This window comes from Lolium rigidum, chromosome 4 (assembly GCF_022539505.1).
Source record: "Lolium rigidum isolate FL_2022 chromosome 4, APGP_CSIRO_Lrig_0.1, whole genome shotgun sequence".
Lineage (NCBI taxonomy): Eukaryota > Viridiplantae > Streptophyta > Magnoliopsida > Poales > Poaceae > Lolium > Lolium rigidum.
The window spans coordinates 17,872,667-17,893,911 of record NC_061511.1 but is presented as its reverse complement, the minus strand read 5'-3'; the positions used below and the strand labels follow the sequence as shown (position 1 = coordinate 17,893,911).

The following is a 21,245-nucleotide window of genomic DNA, read 5'->3' as shown; positions in this document are numbered from 1 at the left end:
TTCGTGACGGAGGCTTTAAGTAGGCGGAAGGGCGGAGTCGGGAGAGTCACGGGGGCCCCACACGCTGATGACCCACAAGTATAGGGGATCGCAACAGTCTTCGAGGGAAGTATTACCCAATTTATTGATTCGACACAAGGGGAGACAAAGAATACTTGGAAGCCTTAACAACGGAGTTGTCAATTCAGCTTGCACTGGAAACGGACTTGCTCGCAAGAGTTTATCAAGTAGTAGCAGCTTTATAGCAATAGCAAGTAGTGAAATAACAAGCAGCAGAGTAACAAAGACAGCAGTAGTGATTATAGTAAACAATAGGATTAAAATACCGTAGGCACGGGGACGGATGACTGGCGTTGCATGGATGAGAGAAACTCATGTAACAATCATAGCAGGGCATTTGCAGATAATAATAAAACGGTGTCCAAGTACTAATCAATCAATAGGCATGTGTTCCAATTATAGTCGTGCGTGCTCGCAATGAGAAACTTGCACAACATCTTTTGTCCTACCAGCCGGTGGCAGCCGGGCCTCAAGGGAAACTATCTGGATATTAAGGTACTCCTTTTAATAGAGTACCGGAGCAAAGCATTAACACTCCGTGAACACATGTGATCCTCACATCACCGCCATTCCCTCCGGTTGTCCCGATTTCGTCACTTCGGGGCCATTGGTTCCGGACAGCGACATGTGTATACAACTTATAGGTAAGACCATAAACAATGAATATCATGATGAAACAATAACATGTTCAGATCTGAGATCATGGCACTCGGGCCCTAGTGACAAGCATTAAGCATAACAAAGTTGCAACAATATCATCAAAGTACCAATTACGGACACTAGGCACTATGCCCTAACAATCTTATGCTATTACATGACCAATCTCATCCAATCCCTACCATCCCCTTCGGCCTACAGCGGGGGAATTACTCACACATGGATGGGGGAAACATTGCTGGTTGATGGAGAGGCGTTGGCGGTGATGGCGGTGATGATCTCCTCCAATTCCCCGTCCCGGCGGAGTGCCAGAACGGAGACTTCTGGCTCCCGCGACGGAGTTTCGCGATGTGGCGGCGTTCTGGAGGGTTTCTGGCGACTTCGACTTCCTCTTTGGCGTTTTTAGGTCGAGGCGAATAAGTAGTCCGAAGGAGGGCGTCGGAGGCCGGCCGAGGGGGCACACCACAGGGCCGCGCGGCCCCCCCCGGGCCGCGCCGCCCTATGGTGTGGGGCCCTCGGGCCTCCACCTCAATTGCCCTTCGGCTCCGTTAGTTTCCCGGGAAAATAGGGCCTTCTCGCATAAATTCCGAGGTTTTTCCCGAAAGTTGGATTTCTGCACAAAAACGAGACACTGTGAGCAGCTTCTGCTGAAAACAGCGTTAGTTCGTGTTAGTTGCATCCAAAATACACAAATTAGGGGCCAAACAATAGCAAAAGTGTTCGGGAAAGTAGATACGTTTTGGACGTATCAACTCCCCCCATGCTTAGCTTATTGCTTGTCCTCAAGCAATTCAGTTAACAACTGAGCGATAAAAGAACTTTCACGAACACATTTGCTCATATGATGTATATATATTCTCATGTTATGGCTAATACTTAAGCAGTTCATAATGAGATACATGCAAATAAGATCATCTAACAGCTATGTCAATCATGGAGAGGTACCAACAATTAATAATAAGCATCAAGAATCATGTACATAAGCAAGATTGCAATGTTTATAAGAGAGTATGATAAAGTGGTATCTCGCTTGCCTGTATTTGATTGGCAAAACATAAATGCCCGGGCACCTCTGGAGTTCATAGAAAGACTAGAAGTAGTGATTGTCAAAGATAAAAGCATCAAAGTTATACCACAATCAATCATATTTTGAGACAAGCATATTATACTAAGAATGACAGCTTGTGCTCTCAAGAAAGTGCTCAAAGAAATAGTGGAGACACAACATAAAAGTAAAAGATTGACCCTTCGCAGAGGGAAGCAGGATTAACATGCGCTAGAGCTTTTCATTTTTATAAATCAGGAGTAAAATTATTTTGAGAGGTGTTTGTTGTTGTCAACGAATGGTAATGGGTACACTAACTACCTCGCCAACCGGACTTTCAAGAGCGGCTCCCATGAATTATTGCATATTTATTTGGCACTCCTTCCAACCTTTCTTGCACAAACCATGGCTAACCGAATCCTCGGGTGCCTGCCAACAATCTCATACCATGAAGGAGTGCCTTTTTATTTTAGTTTTATTATGATGATGACACTCCCCCAACCTTTGCTTACACAAGCCATGGCTAACCGAATCCTTCGGGTGCCGTCCAACAATCACAAACCATGGAGGAGTGTCTATTTAAGTTTAATTAATTCGGGACTGGGAATCCCATTGCCAGCTCTTTTTGCAAAATTATTAGATAAGCGGATGTGCCACTATTCCATACGAGAGTCCGTCAAAAGTAAATGACAAGGTTGAAAGCTAAACACCACATACTTCCTCATGAGCTATGAAACATTAACACAAATTAAGAAGCATTTTGAAGATTTTAAAGGTAGCGCATGAGAATTTACTTGGAATGGTTTGAAATGCCATGCATAGGTATTTATGGTGGACACTCTGGAATGACTTGGTTTTCATGTGTTTGGAGGCACGAGCAGCGTTCCCGCTCAGTACAAGTGAAGGCTAGCAAAAGACTAGGGAGCGACAAATCAAGAGAGCAGTAATCGTCATAATCATGCTTGCGGCAAAATAAATTAACAGAGGCATAAAAGTGATACAAGAACTCGAAGCAATATAGATCATCGAGGCTTAATTGACTTTTTGTTCAGTCATATGCATGCGTGAGCATGTGCCAAGTCGATATAAATGAATTATTCAGAGGAGGATACCACCATGCCATACTTACTTATGAATAAAACAATGCAAGCAAACATCCATGACATGCTACTCATATTAATAGATTGGAGCTAAACATGAGAGATCATAAACTACTAGACTTTCTCAAATAACATATACCTCACATGAACCAACTAAGCATGCTCACATGGATGAGTATATGTACAAAAATGAGAACAAATAGAGTTCATACCAGCCTCTCACCACAATCAGATTGTCGTGGATCGTCATTATTGCCTTTTCACTTGTGTAGCTTGGATAATATGAAATGAAAACCACGCTCCAGCCACCGAAGACCATTGAACTCATAAAGAACTTTACAAACCAAAGAAGAACAGCAAATATTTTTGGTGTTTTCAAATTGCGAATAAGAACAAGAGGAAACAAGCAAACGAAGCAAAATCTTTTTGGGTTTTCTTATAGCAAACTAGCAATAGAAAATAAAGCGAAACAATTGCAAGAAACCAAGATAAACAAATGATGAAGAGAAACAACAGAAATATTTTTGGTGTTTTTGTGTTTTGGGAAAGAAACAAAGTGGAAACAAGAAATAGCAAACTAAAAGAAACACAGAAAAGCGAAATGGCAGAAATCTGCCAAAACCTGACAGCAGTACAGAAATCGATTTTTACAAAAATCTTACGTTGCTCAGTTCAAAAAGTGTTAAACTAATGAAAGTTAGATAACAACCTGGGGAATCTGCACAAAAATTTTCAACTCAAAATAACTTTCTGGCTGTGCGCACGAATTTTTACGGTAACAGCCCAGAATCTGTTTTCAGGCAGCACTTCCCCAAATATCATCTTCCTCTCATTAGAAAACCACTCAAAGAGACTAAACAAGTATATACAAGTATCCAGCAATCATAATATGCAAAGAATGAGTGATGCCGGTATACCTCCCCCCAAGCTTAGGCTTTTGGCCTAAGTGGAGTTCAATCCCATCGAGGCCATGAAGTAGTATCCCCGTAGTACGACGAAGATGGATCATATTCCGGGTATGTGCTAGAAGAAGCACCCGGATACGTGACCGTGTAATCGTAGGAGGGCTTGACGTCCTCGGAGTCATGCTGCTGATGGAAATCTTGTATCTTCATATGTTCTTCCACCTCCTCCTTAGTGCGCGACCATGGTTGCCTCGTCAATATCAAACAAGCCCGGGCCGGGGAAGAGGGATTTCTTTCTCATCCCCGTCAGCAAACAACATTCTATAGGCCATATTATCCAAAGTAGACTCAGTGGTAACAAAATGATGACTCTTCGTGGCAGCAATATCAAGTCTCCTAGGGGCCAATGGCACATCATTAGGATCAATAGGAAGATTTAGATATGTTAAAACACGCAAGGCAATAGTTCCTCCAAAAATAGGTCCCCTGGTAGACAAAGCGGCGAGCAATAAGAGCACCAAGGTGATAGGATGTTTGACCAGTAAGTGCAATGTTCAAGAAAGCAAGATGGTAGCTAGAAATATTACTAGTGTTCTCCCTACCAAGAATTCTAGTAGCAATGTAGTATGCAAAATATTTAATGGCGGGGAGTTGAATGTTCCTTATCTTGCCCCGCTGAATGGTGCGACAGTCATCATTGGTGATCCTCGGTAGAGCTCCAACAAGTCCCGAGGGTTGTCATCAATCCTACTTGCTGTACCTGCAGGGACAATATCCAAAGCAAGACAAAAATCCTTCAATTGCATAGTAACAGGATTACCATAAATCCTGAATGCAACCGTTGGCTCATATTGTTTGTTGTTGAACTCGGAAACTCTCGACGAAAATTTTTGTGAGCATATAATACTGCTCCCTTTCATCTCCCATATAGGTAGTTAACCCTGCCCCGTTGACAAGGGTTAAGAAATCCTCCAATATTCCTCGCATTCCTTAGAAAATCATAGCATGGAAAAGTAGAAGCATTAGGAGGCCCGTTGTCCTCTTCGGGCGCGAAGCTAGGCGCGAGGATGTCCTCGTTGTACGACCGCCTAATTTGGGTGGAGGACCTAGAAGGCCTCCCGGTGCTGGTTGTTCCCTTCTTGAACAATTCTCCAAATTTGAACTTCTTCATTTTCTGAAATTTTCAACAAACAATATAAAACTTGATTTGGTGACATATAATTGAGGGAAACTACTATAGGAACTTGCTAGAGTACTAATCATGCATCAAAACTAGTTTCTACCACTTAGAACAAGCATGCAAGCTCACTAAACATGTTACCTACAGCAGCAAAATATTCAAGATATACTCAACCAAACAAAATTCTACTTGGATGGGTGGAGGAGTCACATACCGAGGAGCAAATGTGCCAAATTTCAGACATAAATCTGGACTGAGCAAAGAGATCGAGAAATCTGGAGCTCTGGAGCAAAAACGCGAGAGAGATGAACTTGGTACGAGTTTTTTCGGGAGAGAGAAGGTGCTGGGAGAAAGAGATGGCAAAGTGGGGCAAGGAGGGGCCCACACCACATGGTGGCGCGGCCACCTCCTTGGCCGCGCCGGCCCGTGGTTTGGCGCCCTCTGGTGCCCCACAGGTCATCCTCTGGTGCTCCCAGGTGCCTCGTCGAAAAATAGGACCAACGATATAATTTTCGCGAATTTTTGAAAACTTTGAAAAATGCACATTCTCTGGGTATTAAGTTTATTATTACTGGCCAGGAAATTTTTTTGAAATCTCAAATCAACTAAGAAACTTTGCAAATTAAAAATGCTACAGCAACTAAAGCAAGTGGAGGAAGAAAGAGATGTTGTTTACCTCCTCTATGCATATAAAAGGTATTTGTTAACAAGGTTGATCAAGTCTTGCCACCAAATAAATTTTACATAGCATATGAAGAAATAAACCTCAAATCAATCATGTTACCTTGAATTGTATTGATATGGATCCAATCACAAGAGTTTGATATTCTTCTTTAGGCTCATATATAAGACAATCGATGGTTCCCACTTTGATAGTTCTCACATGAGAGATAGTATTAACTCCGCACGCTTTTTCAATCCTCTTGGGGAAATAGACGGTGTGTTCCTTATCATCAACATTGAAAGTAACCTTTCCTTTATTGCAATCAATAACAGCCCCTGCGGTGTTAAGAAAAGGTCTCCCAAGAATAATAGACATATTATCATCTTCGAGCATTTCCAACACAACAAAATCAGCTTAATATCAAGCAGCTTATTAGTAACTTGAACAGGAACATCCTCACATATACCAACAGGAATAGCAGTAGATTTATCAGCCATTTGCAAAGATATATCAAGTAGGTATCAACTTATCTAAGTAAAGTCTCTTATAAAGAGAAAAAGGCATAACACTAACACCGGCTCCCAAGTCACATAGAGCAGTTTTAACATAATTACTCTTAATAGAACAAGGAATAGTAGGTATACCTGGGCCGCCCAACTTCTTTGGAATTTTGCCATTGAAAGAGTAATTAGCAAGCATAGTAGAAATTTCCTCATTGGGGATTTTCCTTTTGTTAGTAACAATATCTTTCATATACTTTGAATAAGGAGGCAATTTAATAGCATCAGTTAAAGGGATTTGCAAGAATAAAGGTTTCATCCAATCACAGAATTTATTATAGTGTTCTTCTTCCTTTGATTTTAGTTTCTTAGCAGGAAAAGGCATTGGCTTTTGCACCCAAGGTTCTCTTTCATTACCATGTTTCTCAGCAATAAAATCTTCTTTAGTATACTTTTTATTTTTAGCATGCTTTTCGGGTTCTTCTTCAACCTCTTCTTTATCGGAGTATCATTCTTATCATTATCTTTCTCATGTTCATTACCACTTTCAGTTTCAGCATCAGAAATAGAAATACTATTAGGATCATTAACAGGTTCGGAGGATTCTACAACATTTTTATGTTTCTTCTTCTTTTTCCTAGAATGAGCTCTAGGTTCAATGCGTTGAGAATCTTGTTCAATTCTTTTGGGATGCCCTTCAGGATATAGAGGATCCTGGGTAGAGACACCACCTCTAGTTGTTACTTCATAAGCATGTTTCTCTTTAGAATTATTCCCTAACAAGTCATTTTGCACTTTAGTGAGTTGATCAATTTGAGTTTGAATCATTTGAAAATGTTTGACAAGCATCTTAACATCATTGGAGGTTCTCTCCACAATATCATGCAATTGACTAATAGCTTGAGAATTTTCCATTAAATGATTCTCTACTCTCATATTAAAATTTTCTTGCTTAACAATATAATTATCAAACTCATCTAAGCATTGTGCAGGAGGTTTCGAATACGGAATATCTTCCCTAGTAAAGCGTTGAAGGGAGTTTACCTCAATCATGGATGAAGGGGGAATTATCTCACATATATCTTCTATAGGAGGTAGATTCTTCACATCTTCAGATTTAATACCTTTCTCCTTGAGAGACTTCTTGGCTTCCCTCATATCTTCATCATTCAACTTAATTAAACCCCTCTTCTTCACTATTGGCGTTGGAGTTGGTTCAGGCGTATTCCAATCATCATAATTCCGGCCTATTTTAGCCAATAATTCTTCGAGCGTCGTCCGGAGTTCTTTTCCCGAAAACACAACCAAGCACAACTATCCAGGTATGCCCTAGACTCAATGGTTAGTCCACTATAAAATATATCAAGTAAATCATGCTTTTCTAAATCATGGTCGTGCAAAGCTCTAATAAGAGAGCAAAATCTCGCCCAAGCCTCGTGCAATTTCTCCTCATCTCCCCGATCAAAATTATAAACTCTCTCGCAAAGCAAGCATGTTGAGCACTAGCAGGAAAGTATTTGCGGAAGAAAACATCAAGCAATTCTTTCGGACTTTTAATAGAATTAGGTGGCAAATTATTATACCAAGTTTTAGCGTCATCCTTCAATGAGAATGGAAATATTTTAGCAACAAAGTAAGTACGCTTCTTAACATCATCGTAAAACAAGCTACTCAAAGTAGATAACTCAGTCATGTGTTCAACAAGCACTTTCTTTTTCAGTACCACAAAAAGGTGTTTTCTCAACAATAGCTATATGAGATAGATCAAGAGAAAAATCATAATCTTTATCCCTAATGTTTATAGGAGATGTGGCAAATTTAGGATCGGGAGACAGCTTTATATCTAACAAGTGTGTTCTGCAAGCAACTTTTTAATTTTTCTTGCATCAGTAGTAGCATTGCATTTTTCAATAAAATCATCATCAAGCTCCACATAATCTTCCTCAAGATCATCACTAAAATAATCAAGTTCAGGTGAACTAACAGGTGTAGTAGCATTAGGAGTTTCAGTATTTTCAATTTGTCTAGATTTAGGAATCGTAGCATCTAGAAAAGATCCCAATGAACCACTATCATCAAGCACAGCAGAAACATTATCAATATTATGAGAGTGTTCAGATTCAGCAGATGTACCCGCATGCGAAGCATGTGGCGGTGAAACAAGTTTATCAATCACGGATGGTGAATCAAGTGTAGCGGAGGTACTCGAATTGTACCTTTTCTTGTAGTGGATGGTAATATGGCGATCTTAGTATCGCGAGGTTTACCCATGATGGAGAATTTGCAGCGAACAATATTAATCCAAGTGAACTTCCAAATAAAGCTATGCTCCCGGCAACGGCGCCGTAAAATAGTCTTGATGACCCACAAGTATAGGGGATCGCAACATGTCTTCGAGGGAAGTATTACCCAATTTATTGATTCGACACAAGGGGAGACAAAGAACACTTGGAAGCCTTAACAACGGAGTTGTCAATTCAGCTTGCACCTGGAAACAGACTTGCTCGCAAGAGTTTATCAGTAGTAACAGCTTTATAGCAATAGCAAGTAGTGAAATAACAAGCAGCAGAGTAACAAAGACAAGCAGTAGTGATTATAGTAAACAAGCAGGATTAAAATACCGTAGGCACGGGGACGGATGACGGGCGTTGCATGGATGAGAGAAACTCATGTAACAATCATAGCAGGGCATTTGCAGATAATAATAAAACGGTGTCCAAGTACTAATCAATCAATAGGCATGTGTTCCAATTATAGTCGTGCGTGCTCGCAATGAGAAACTTGCACAACATCTTTTGTCCTACCAGCCGGTGGCAGCCGGGCCTCAAGGGAAACTATTGGATATTAAGGTACTCCTTTTAATAGAGTACCGGAGCAAAGCATTAACACTCCGTGAACACATGTGATCCTCACATCACTGCCATTCCCTCCGGTTGTCCCGATTTCTTCACTTCGGGGCCATTGGTTCCGGACAGCGACATGTGTATACAACTTATAGGTAAGACCATAAACAATGAATATCATGATGAAACAATAACATGTTCAGATCCGAGATCATGGCACTCGGGCCCTAGTGACAAGCATTAAGCATAACAAGTTGCAACAATATCATCAAAGTACCAATTACGGACACTAGGCACTATGCCCTAACAATCTTATGCTATTACATGACCAATCTCATCCAATCCCTACCATCCCCTTCGGCCTACAGCGGGGGAATTACTCACACATGGATGGGGGAAACATTGCTGGTTGATGGAGAGGCGTTGGCGGTGATGGCGGTGATGATCTCCTCCAATTCCCCGTCCCGGCGGAGTGCCAGAACGGAGACTTCTGGCTCCCGCGACGGAGTTTCGCGATGTGGCGGCGTTCTGGAGGGTTTCTGGCGACTTCGACTTCCCTTTTGGCGTTTTTAGGTCGAGGCGAATAAGTAGTCCGAAGGAGGGCGTCGGAGGCTGGCCGAGGGGGCCACACCACAGGGCCGCGCGGGCCCCCCCTGGGCCGCGCCGCCCTATGGTGTGGGGCCCTCGGGCCTCCACCTCAATTGCCCTTCTGGCTCCGTTAGTTTCCTGGGAAAATAGGGCCTTCTGCATAAATTCCGAGGTTTTTCCCGAAAGTTGGATTTCTGCACAAAAACGAGACACCAGAGCAGTTCTGCTGAAAACAGCGTTAGTTCGTGTTAGTTGCATCCAAAATACACAAATTAGGGGCCAAACAATAGCAAAAGTGTTCGGGAAAGTAGATACGTTTTGGACGTATCACACGCTAGGGCCACGCGGGCCCCCTCTAGGCCGCGTCTCCCTAGTGTGGCGGCGGCCCGTGGCCCCACTTCGTCTCCCCTCCGGTCTTCTGGAAGCTTCGTGCAAAAATAGGACCCTGGGCGTTGATTTCGTCCAATTCCGAGAATATTTCCTTACTAGGATTTCTGAAACCAAAAACAGCAGAAAACAACAACTGGCTCTTCAGCATCTCGTCAATAGGTTAGTGCCGGAAAATGCGTAATAACAACATATAATATGTATAAAACATGTGAGTATCATCATAAAAGTAGCATGGAACATAAGAAATTATAGATACGTTTGGGACGTAGCAGTGCGCTGGATCTGGAGGATGCGTACCGACCCCACGCGACCATGGCGTGGGCTCGATATGCAGTTCTCTAAGATGGAGCTCGACGTCTTCACGGCCTCCACTACGATGGAGGTAGGCGATGGAGAGTCCACCCTCTTTTGGGAGGACAAATGGATGGATGGCAGATCCATCAAGGAGATGGCGCCGGAGGTGTATGCGCTGGTCCCTAAGCGCCGCCGGAAGGCGCGCACGGTTCGGGAGGCGCTGATTGATCGAACCTGGATCCCCGACATAGTAGGCGCGCCAAGTGCGCTCGCACTTTGGCAATACGTGCAGCTATGGGGTAGGCTTCGTGATGTGCAACTTTCAGCGGAACATGATAGGATGGTCTGGCGCTGGACGACGGATGGCCGATACAGTGCTCGATCCTGCTATGACGCCCTCTTCTAGGGGGCTATCACGTCGGGGTCTTGGAGGCTGAATTGGAAATCTTGGGCGCCGCCAAGGGTGAAGTTCTTCATATGGCTGGCCTGCATGGACAGATACTGGACGGGTGAGAGGCTGGCGAGGCGGGGCTTACCGCATGCGCCTACATGCCCGCCGTGCGATCGGCCGTGGAGACCATGGCGCACCCGCTCACCGGGTGCTCTTTCTCCAGGATGGTGTGGTTTGAGGTCCTCTCGTGGATCCGATCCACCTCGAGTCCTCCCACGGTGGAGGGTGACTTCGCGGAGTGGTGGTCGCGAGCTTTGCGGACCGCCCCCGCCAACCGCGCAAAGGAACTTCGTCGGTTATCATGCTTACGGCGTGGTGGATTTGGAAACACCGAAATGCGGCGGTCTTCGACAATGCGCGGCCTTCGGTGACGTCCCTATTCAACGACATTAGGTCCGATGCGCGGCTATGGGCGGACGCGGAGCCGGGGTGTCCGTCAGCTCCTCCCCTAGACTAGTTTTTCTTGGGTTGAGTTGTATGGCGGGGTGTGTCCTCTAGGGAACTTGTACATATAACCTTCTTTTCTATCAATGCATCGAAACACAATGCTTTTGCGTTTTCGCGAAAAAAAGATCAAAGGTCGAAGTAATCATCTACGACGAAATAAAGGGGGCATTTCGTGAAAAGTCCATGTAACTATGTAAGTTGGGCAAAGATCAAATTCCCCAAGGACCCGTGGGTTTGATCAGGTAAATAAGGGTTTGCTCACCCAAATTTCAGTTCCCCAACCTTTCCGACGCAGCGGCGCGCGAGCGTCCCGGCGATCGTGAGGGGTCGACGGCGTGCTTCCGGCCCCGACCCGCTCCTCGCTAGGTCAACAATGCCGCTCGCCGCCACTCAAGAGGGAGAGGCGTCGGGGTCCAGAGCCCCTGCGCCCCGACGCGGTCGCAGCTCCACCGGCGCCGCCGCTCAAGAGGGAGTGGCGTCGGGGTCCAGAGCCTCTGCGCCCCGCCGTGGCCGCAGCTCCACCGGCGCCGCCATGCGCGCGACGACGGCTCGGTCCATGGCGCTTGTGCGTACGCGGCCCCAATCCTCGGGCTCCCAATCGGCACAAAGAAGGAAGAGGAAGGGGAGGGCGGCTGGGAACCAGAGATCGAACAAACGCAAGAGGACCAGGGAGGAGGAGGAGAAGGAAGAGGAAATGGAGGAGGAGGAGGAGAAGGATGAGGAAAGGGAGGAGGAGGAGGTCTCGTCAGCAGGAAGCTCCCCACTTTGCGAGCTCCACGTACCGGATGAGATGTATGATGATCTCGACGAAAGTGTATGGGAAACAATTAAGAAAGCGCAAGGCGATATCAAGGCAAAGCTAGGTTTGTTCTTCAAGCCCTCTCGCTTCCTTTATTATCGTGCACACCATTTAGTACCAAGGATACAAGAACCAGAACTTCTGTCCTAGAAACAATAGCATCTCCAATTATAGCGGTGTAAAATATATCTGTTGTAATCATTCTCATAGTGCATGAGACAAATTTATGCATTCCGATTTTGGGTCGTATTCTATGGTTGTGATCCTACCAGATGTCTTTTTGATTCCATCCAAAATCGATTTTACGGTATAGGCGCTTATGATCTCCCCTTCTATGCCATGCGGAAATGACTTCTCTGGAATTATGGCCTTTACCACCATGGTGCTGAGCTGCGTCAATTAATTTGGGCCGGTGGGAGTAGTTTATTTTAACATATGGTCTTGCAATATTTAGTATATGCAACTCCACTATGTCTGAGTTTTAGGATGTGTTGTTGGTGACATGTGCCACATATCTTGAGATTCGAGTTAGTGTAGTGGTGTATCCTTGAAGTATCAATTCCCCTCCTTAGATGACGACATATCATCTTCCTAATACCGCAAAAGTCATATAATATGTTTGGGTAGTGGAGTTTACTTTATATGTTTATTTTCTTCTAGCTCGCCGCAGGGCATGGCCCACGCTTAATACACTCATGATTAGAGGTTTCAAGTGCGTGCTTGATGATCCAAATTTGGTCCCTGACCGTGAACCTGCAAGAAAGGCGGTGCTTTATGCTGCTCAATCTGTGGTTGGACTTACATCCACTATTGGTAATAACAATGATACCTTGGCCCTTTATTTGCTAGCATCATAGAGACATACTTTTTTGCTGACATTTTCAGAATTTGTAGATGGTAAGCCGCTAGCACGATGTTGTGGTTTCTGGGTTCATTGGGATGAGAAGAATAAGATTGGCACGGTTTTGACAACATCACGTTTAATTTGCACCAAGTCGTCGTCCATGAACGCCTGGTTAGGACAAGAAAAGTATGATATTGATGCTGAGGTGAGTTCTTAAGAATATTTTAACTTTGGTCCAGCGCAAAAGTTATTTATATTCTGCTATTATTTCTCAACAATACATCCCATGCAAACTGTTAAACTTGGGGGGTTTGTGGTTCATATTTGCTTAAGGAAGGAAACACGGAAGATGTTTGGTAGCTGCTCCCTCAGGACATCAACAATGCAAACGTAACAGTTCCCTTCTAAGACTACTAGAAATAACATGTGACTTCCATGATTTGATAACAAATACCCAGTTTTATTTTGCTCTTTCTTAGCTGGCTAAATAGTTTGACATTTGAATGTCCCTTCTGAATTGTCAAATTAACCACCAGGAACTGGCTGCTTTTGAATGTTTTATCCTTCAGAATAATGCTAGTTGACTGGTGCTCTCAGTGGTTAGGGTTTAATTAGCGGTTGCTGAATTGTGCGGCAGTGAACTTATTTATAACCTTTTGTGGAAGAATAACCACAAAGGAAGAAATGTTCTGGTTAGCCAAACACTAGGGAAAAATTGGCTGGACACGAAGGGGTTATCATAATCAAGCAGGATGTGAACATCTCAGTATTTCCTATTTGATAGACTTTGCTCACATATTTGTTCTGATATGTATAGATATGAACATCTCAATATTTCCTAATTGATAGAGTTCAATCACATATTTTATATGTATCATGGTCTATTAGGAGGAAATGCATTCCCAACCAACTGAAGTTAATTAGTTACTTAAATGCAACAACAACATCAAAGCCTTTTTCCCAAGCAAGTTGGGGTAGGCCTAGGAGTTGGGATGCAAGTAATCATCTGCTATGTGTGTGCATTGTGTGTGTTCTTAGAAGCATAAATAAAAGGATAAGTTCTACCTCTGTCATTGCTGTATGATAAACTAGCTGCAAATTTGGTAGTTTATGTTGTAATTTTTAGAAACACATAAATCTTGCATTTTGCACTGTTTATAGGTTCTTGTTCACCTGCGGGGTAACACCACCGAAAAGGCCCACCTGCAGTATCTTCAGAAGCACTATGATTTGGCCTTTTTCGGTGTTAAAGTAGATCAGCCTGTCCATATACTGCTTTACAATGATGGTGTGAAACACGCTGACAAAGTTTTTGAGCTTGGAAGAGATGAGAGTTCGTTTCTACGGATAAGCCATGGTGTGGTGAAAAACTCGAAACCAAACTTGCTTCAGAGATATCACTATATGCATGTAGATGGTGCAGATCTACATGCTAAGGTACAAACTGTATTTTATCTTGAGACTGAATTGTTCATTATCCTGCTATTTTTGGCAATGTTATTTTGAGGTTATATTTTTGTCAATTGCCGTTATTGTGTCTGAATGTTTCCAATACAATTTTCTAGTATGGCAAGGGAGGGCCACTCATTGACTTTGATGGAAAAATTGTGGGAATGGTCAATGGCAACACGAGAGGGTCATTTATGCCATCTTCCATTTTAGTCAAGTGCTTGCAGCTATGGAGGAAATTTCAGTACGTTCTTTTTTTCCTTTAGTTCTGTTGTACCGCCACTAAAATATTCTTATTTACTATTTTTGCTTGTTGTTGGAAGTTGAACTCCTCAGTTTTTTATTCGCCAAGTCAAGTCGAGTCGCCCACCAGTTGGCTAAAAGACTAGTTAGATTAGTTGGTGACTGACTAGTTGGGACTAATCGCCCAAAGTTGCCCCAACTAGTCAGTTGTTTTTACTTTTTACGGTAGAGGATGAGAGGAGAGGGAGATGTCGTGGCAGCAGGGATGGTCGAAGATGGAGTTGTAGTGGTAGATCAGCTTGAAGGAGACGAGGTAACCAGAAGCTAAGCTACAGATGAGCTCCAAGAAGAAGACAGACTCCTTGTTGATAAGTATGGGCATAGCTGGCCCATGAAGGCCCAATAAAAAACTCTAGCTTTCTTTAAGCAATCCAGTGCATCCATACTTCTCCAAGCAATCTATGCCGTTCATTCCAACTAGAAGGAGGCAAGTGGCCAGTGGGACAATGCTCTGTTTCGCAATAGCTGCCACTGCGACATCCTTCTCTCCCTTCCCCATGCTTTCTTCTTTCCCTCACGTGACACCTTCAGCAAAGTAGATCGATGGCCGGTGGTGTCCTAAACCAAAATTCTGGCCGCGAGTATGGTGGGCTCATAGTCACTGATTAGTCGGAGATTAGTTGCTGGCTAGCCTTTGAGTTGCGTGACTTTCTCCTCTAGTCAAGTTGCTGCAGCTAGCCAGAAGCCACCCTCCCTACAGCGACTAGGTGATTAGTCGGTGACTAACCAGTGATTAGCCGGCGAATCGAAAACCTTGGTGGTGATTCATAGCTTCATCAAAGGCTATCTAATTCCAGTCTATTCTTGATGTTGTGGAGTGTGAACTACCAGCAGAGAGTCCAACATTGAGAGGCCGGGAGTCCTTACTGCACTAGGATCTTTAGTATTGAAGGAGTCTAATTGCTTAAGTATACATATCATGTTAGAAAAGATAAAGCCGTGAAGGGCCTAAGCATCTAGCATGTAAGGATGTCCTGTATCCATGTTAGAGAAGCAAGAAGAATCAATCTAATCTCCCCGAAGTTAATCTCTCATCTAGACCTATGTTTACCAATCCCTCGTTGACATTCTGTGTTTCTTCGGTATGGCAGTTCTCTTGTGAATCAATGTTCACAACACTCGATCAAAGCCAATTCGCACAAACTTAGTTCTTTAGTTTATTACTCTCCAATTGAGTTTTCCACTTTGATTTCTTTGAAGTTGTTAGGGAATACCCTTTACCTGGTGTAGCTTAGATCAACATGAACTTATGGCCAGAGAAACACTATTTGCTAATAAAAATATTTTGTCTAGCAGGGCAAAAAGATAATTTTGGTATAGTATTGTTATTTTTTTGATACAGTAGATATAAATTTTGTTGAGCTCATGTTTACTCATTTGTAGTGTATACTGGATGATTTTTTTGGTGTAGGTGCATCCCTCGGCCTCACCTTGGAATGAAGTTTTGGTCAATGAAGTTTGTAGACATTGCCCTTGCTGAGAATATATTGTACATGTGCAATGTTGATGATGGCCTCATTGTTAAAGAGGTATATGCATGTGTATGCTGTTTATTACTAGACTCCGGTTAGCTTTCTTGTGAGTGTTCATCTATCATGCATATTGAGTGGTTATTACGAGTTTTAGGTGTCAGAAGGCTCTCTCGCTGAAAAACTTGGAATACGAGACGGTGATGTTATCAGATGTGTTAATGGAAAACACATCTCTACTACAGTTGAGGTAGATGTAGTATGGATTTATTAGGTTTGAAGTAATATGAAAATAATACACAATACATTCTAGTCTGTATGTTATTGGCTTACATAATTTGTTGTCGCTGTTGTCAGTTAGAGAATTTGTTGCTCGGCATATGCGAGGATGAGAGTGGCAACCTTAATTCTAAAGTGTATGTTGAGGTAGTTAATTTTATGCTTTATTCCTACAGTTCATGCCTTTATAAGAAAATTACGATCAGAAAAATGTTGGCACTAACAAATATATGATTTTACCTTTCTAGCTTTGGGTATTTCACATACGCAAGTCTCTCTGGAGAAACAGAACATTAACTGTAAATGTGTCTGATGAAGGTGAAGTTGTTGCCAAAGGAGGTATGCGTCATTTATCGGACTATTATCTTCAAGGACTTACATTACTTTTTGTAAATAAACTTTCACACATTTGCCATTACCTTTTGCTACACATTTTCCATTTCTCTATCTATGAAGTTCAAAGTTCAGTGCCTAGAAAAGAGAAAAAAAGACCAAAACAAGCATCCTTTGTTTTTGCCACCCATGTTGGTCAGCGCTAGTTAGACCCTGCCCCAGGCACTATGTGATACCAGGGTAGACGGAAACATTGAGCATTTTGGGCTATTGACGATCTGAGAATTTGCCAAGTGCAGTATTATTTTGCAACACAGATGCAAACTTAAAGCTTTTGCATGTCAGGTTGTATTACTCTCGCGTAAATATCTCTAAAATGCAATTTTATCGTAAATAGTAAGATTTTAGACCTCACAAAAATAGCAAAAAATTATCTCTTATATTTCTCTAAAAAAAAGTAGGTCCCTTGGCCATGACACAAAACTATCTAAGAAATAGCAGCTATCAAACAGTGAAAGCATTACAGATTCTAGAAAATAAATAAGCATTAGGTCTTTCCAAAAAGTGTCAGGACTGAATAATTGCCAATTTCAAAAGCAGTAGGACTGCACACTTGTCATTACCCCTGTGCATATACGGTTTAAGCTGGTTTTTGGTGTGAAACCAACTCAGTCCGTAATTAGCTGGTTTCGGCGGTTTGCACTGGCTGAAACCGTTTGAAGTATAAATGGCGGTGCCAGTAGGGGTGAAAATGGAACAGATTATTTCCGACCAACCGACCGGAGGCTTACGTAAGGCGAACGGTCGGATAGCTGACGGATACGGTCACGGATACAGCTAGTAGTAAGCGGATATGGAAAAGGATATGGTTTTACTAATATCTATCCGTATCCGAAGATATATCATATTTCACGGTTATATCCGGCCAATATCTGGCAAAATATCCGGCAACTAATAAATCAAATCTTACGCCCACCAATATATAAAATTGCAGCCCAGCCAATAACTGGCGACCTTGTTATATATACCCTAATGTCGTAAGCCTACCCTCCTTCAATTCCCCTAGCCTGTACCGCTGTCTGCTAGCTCCTTCTAATGTCATAGCCCCAGCTGGGCGCTAGTAGCATCTATGCCCGATTTATAGAAGAATTTTTACAAGCTAGTTTTACTCCACTAGTCAGTCCTATTTTTATTTTCAAAGAGAGATCTGAAAAATGCTTATCCGCAACCAAACCGTATTCGCCCCGCATTCGGTCCGTATTCGTAATCGATAGGCTCCGATTCCCTATTCGTATCCGCACACTATCCGCCCCGATTCCCTATCTGTAAAAATATGGATACGAATATGGTTTCACTACTACGTAGCATTCGAGTCGCGGTCTCCTCACATTGCACTTCGTGAGGGTAAGGCTTGCCACTAACACCTTTCCCAGACCCCACACAGTGTGGGAGCTCTTAGCACTGGGTACGTCCTTTTTTTACTACGTAATATTCGACAGTATCCGCTCCGATTTCACCCGCTGGCCGTCGCGGCGAGGCTCGACCTAGCAAATGGCCAAGAGAACCACCAGATTAATCTACCTCGCTGACGGCCAGAGGACTCACCCATTCTGCTGCTTGCTCGCTGGTGGCGTGAGTGCTGCAGGCTGTAGCTCATTGGTACCGCTGCTTGCTCGCCTGCGGTACGACCACTGCAAGGACGGTAACTAGTTCTACTGCTTGCTCTCTGGGGCGTGAGTTCTCTCCTTCAAACACTACAGCGTCGCTGCTTGTTCGCCGGCGGCGTGAGCTCTGCTCTGTTTGACTAGTACGTGTAGCACGCAGGTTCCACGGTTTCAACCCGGCTTAAAACCATCTAGGGAAAATCTAGTTACAGGCGCGGCACGTCGCATCGTTCCATGCGGCGGCGCGCTAGATCAAATGAGCAATCTCGTAAGCGTGCACACCTGCATTCCTGTGTGGCTTAAAAATAATACTCGTAGCACTCCATCGGAACTCGGAACATGTTAGCTTGAACTGTTTGCTACAGCGCACATGCAAACTGTTTGCTACAGTGAAGTCTGCGGTTGGTCTTACAAATATAGTTACATTTCTGCTGCTAAGTTGTATGGCGCCGTTTTTTTTGTTTTGTTTTTGTTTTAGAGCGGCGCGCTCTACACGATTTGCTTCTAAAATGAAGTTGTCTTGATATAATACCCATGTTATCCCCTGAAGATGAATAATATAGGCATGCATATAAAAAGCATTACAGTGGTTTCTAAGCAATCTGGAATGTTTTTCATAAATAATTTGATAGGCTATCTGAAAAAACCTTGTACTCCCTCCGCTATAAACTAATTGGCGATGTGAGTAGCTCTTTCTAAAATAATGTAGTTGAGGAATCTTCGTTCAAAAGAATCAGGTAGCTAGCTATCAGAACTTGGCAAGTGCTCAGAATAATTTGGTTGTTGAAACTGTAAGAACCTAATAGCTAGGTAGTCGCAGCCTGAAAATTGTTTAGAACAATATTGTAGCTGAATCGGAGATCCTAGTAGTTTCCTTCAAAAGAATCTGGTAGCTATTCGATCAGAACCTGGTAAGCGTTCAAATTAATTTGGTTGTTGAAATGCTCAGAATCTAATAGCTAGGTTATCAGAACCTGAAAAGTGTTTGAAACAATATGGTAGCTGAATCGGAAAGCCTAGTAGTTGCCTTCGAAAGAATCCGGTAGCTATTTGATCAGAACCTGGCAAGTGTCCAGATTAATATGGCAGGTGAATCACGGAGCCTAATAGCTGGTAGCTAGATAGTCAGAATCGGGTAAGCGATGAGAAAAATCTGGCAGTTAAATTGGCCAAATCGGAAGTGTAGTACCTGCCTTTAAAATGATTTAGTAGCTACTAGTAAGTGCCTCAAAACAATAATCCTAGTGGGTTCCAAAAAATCTAGTGCCTCAAATCTAGTGCCTCAAATCTAGTCACGACTAGCCGTATTGAAAACCTATGTTTATTTTCAAAAAATTGGTAGGATTATCAGTAAGTTTGGCTAGATTAAAAAAAACACAGTGTAGCTAGCTAGTCTAGATAGTTGCTTTTTGTTACTACATTTAGCTGTCAGCTGTTGTCGGGATATGTGAATGCAACTTACGCGCAAGCTGACATCCTTTGTATTAGGCGCGTTGCCCGGGCCGTGCTTAGCCTACTAATGGGCCATCGCACAGGACTCCGCATGTGCGGGGCCGCTAGGTAGCAACGCCCAACCATCTAATGGGCAAACCGTGAAACTGGTTTGATTTGGGTTGGGTCGGCGGGTTGGCCGGTTTGGAACCAAACCATGCACAGGCTTAGTCAATACAAGTCTGAAACCACAATAGTATCTGCTGCAGATGCTGTCGCAATCTGACCATAGGGTGACGTTTGTGGCTAGCTTGGTGTAAGAGGTCTTGTTACTTGGCAAACTACAGATCTTTTCCTTTGACTTTCTGCCACTACTTCTTACACGGCTCTTTCTGGAGCCGCATCAGTTCTAGAAATCAAAATAAATGCACCAGCCTAAGTTCATTAGGTTTACATAAGAACAACGAATTTACAAAATCTGAACAAATAACTTTTTAAGTATATGAAGAGTACCTACAGTGCTCTCACCAATAAAGGGAGCAGTTTGTTCATCTTCTGAAAATTCTTGGTCAGCTGACTCTTTGCACTTTCTCTGTATATGGCCACAGACAGAAAATTTTATGTCCTTTAGATTTCTTGGTTGCAATCATTTACCTTTGGTCAATTTTCTTGTAGCTTCTCACTGGTTCGAGCACTAGATCAAATATAATGGTTGGGGTGTTTCCCTTAACCTGCAAATGATTATGAATGCGCAAACTGAACAAAAACAATGGCATAAAATGTTGCAAGTTAGAGGGAGAGACTAATGGCAAATATGTAATGCTCCCTTTTTTTTACGTAATGCTCCCTTTAGTAGTTCAGTGTGTTATAAAGTTATATTCCTTAACTGAGGCGTCTTTCTTTGTGCAGCTCGTTATCCTTTTGGATCACCAAGTGGGCCCACTGGAACACCAGGATCGATGCAGACTTGAGGGCTTGAGGGAGACACCATGCGATACCGAATCGCTTCGTCACATGCTAATGATGAATTTAGGGAGTTCAGGGCAGACATGGTTTTGGTGAAGGACGAGTGTGGAACCTCCAAGTTTCTGCTAAATGTCGCATTCCTTTTGCATGAATATGGCAACTTGTCATGTGAGCTCCCCATGACTCTGCACATGGGCAAAGTCCCGGGATTGTCCTGTTCGCCAATGGGCAAGTTCGGGTTGATGTGCTGTTCAGCAACCAAAATAATTGCTGTGTCGAAAACATTCTGTTCGAAGTGGTGGATCTGGAGGGCCCTTACCATGCTCTGCTTGGGAGGCCGGCATTGGCTAAGTTCATGGCCTCAACTCATACAACCTACCTGAAAATGAAGATGCCGGCACCTAACGGTATCATAACCGTGGTGGGCAATTACAAAGTGTTACTGAAAACTGCTTCTGCCGGATCAAATCTGGTCAAATAGCTGGTCATAGCGGAGGAGAAAAGGAGAATTCAAACTATTGTCGCGTTGGCTCAGTCATCCTAGCTGAACTTAGCGGCAATGAGCGGTCAGCTTGGCGGAACGA

The 21,245-nt window shown here is 43.1% G+C and overlaps 1 protein-coding gene across 1 annotated transcript; it reads left to right on the top strand.

Moving 5' to 3' along the window:
* Nucleotides 1–11,841: 11,841 nt before the first annotated feature.
* Nucleotides 11,842–20,860, top strand: LOC124649044 (probable periplasmic serine endoprotease DegP-like). The gene is made up of 10 exons (XM_047188726.1): nucleotides 11,842–11,987; nucleotides 12,584–12,736; nucleotides 12,818–12,972; nucleotides 13,929–14,204; nucleotides 14,333–14,460; nucleotides 15,931–16,048; nucleotides 16,146–16,238; nucleotides 16,346–16,414; nucleotides 16,516–16,606; nucleotides 20,605–20,860. Exons 1-10 carry the CDS (start codon nucleotides 11,915–11,917, stop codon nucleotides 20,664–20,666), a joined length of 1,218 nt encoding a protein of 405 aa, XP_047044682.1. The 5' UTR covers nucleotides 11,842–11,914; the 3' UTR covers nucleotides 20,667–20,860.
* The last annotated feature ends 385 nt before the right edge of the window (nucleotides 20,861–21,245 follow it).

Excerpts from the sequence above, each read along its gene's own strand:
- LOC124649044 (XM_047188726.1), top strand. The coding sequence starts at position 11,915 with ATGTATGATGATCTCGACGAAAGTGTATGGGAAACAATTAAGAAAGCG. Across the intron at positions 16,239-16,345 it reads ACATCTCTACTACAGTTGAG|TTAGAGAATTTGTTGCTCGG; the intron begins GTAGATGTAGTA and ends CGCTGTTGTCAG. Across the intron at positions 16,415-16,515 it reads ATTCTAAAGTGTATGTTGAG|CTTTGGGTATTTCACATACG; the intron begins GTAGTTAATTTT and ends TTACCTTTCTAG.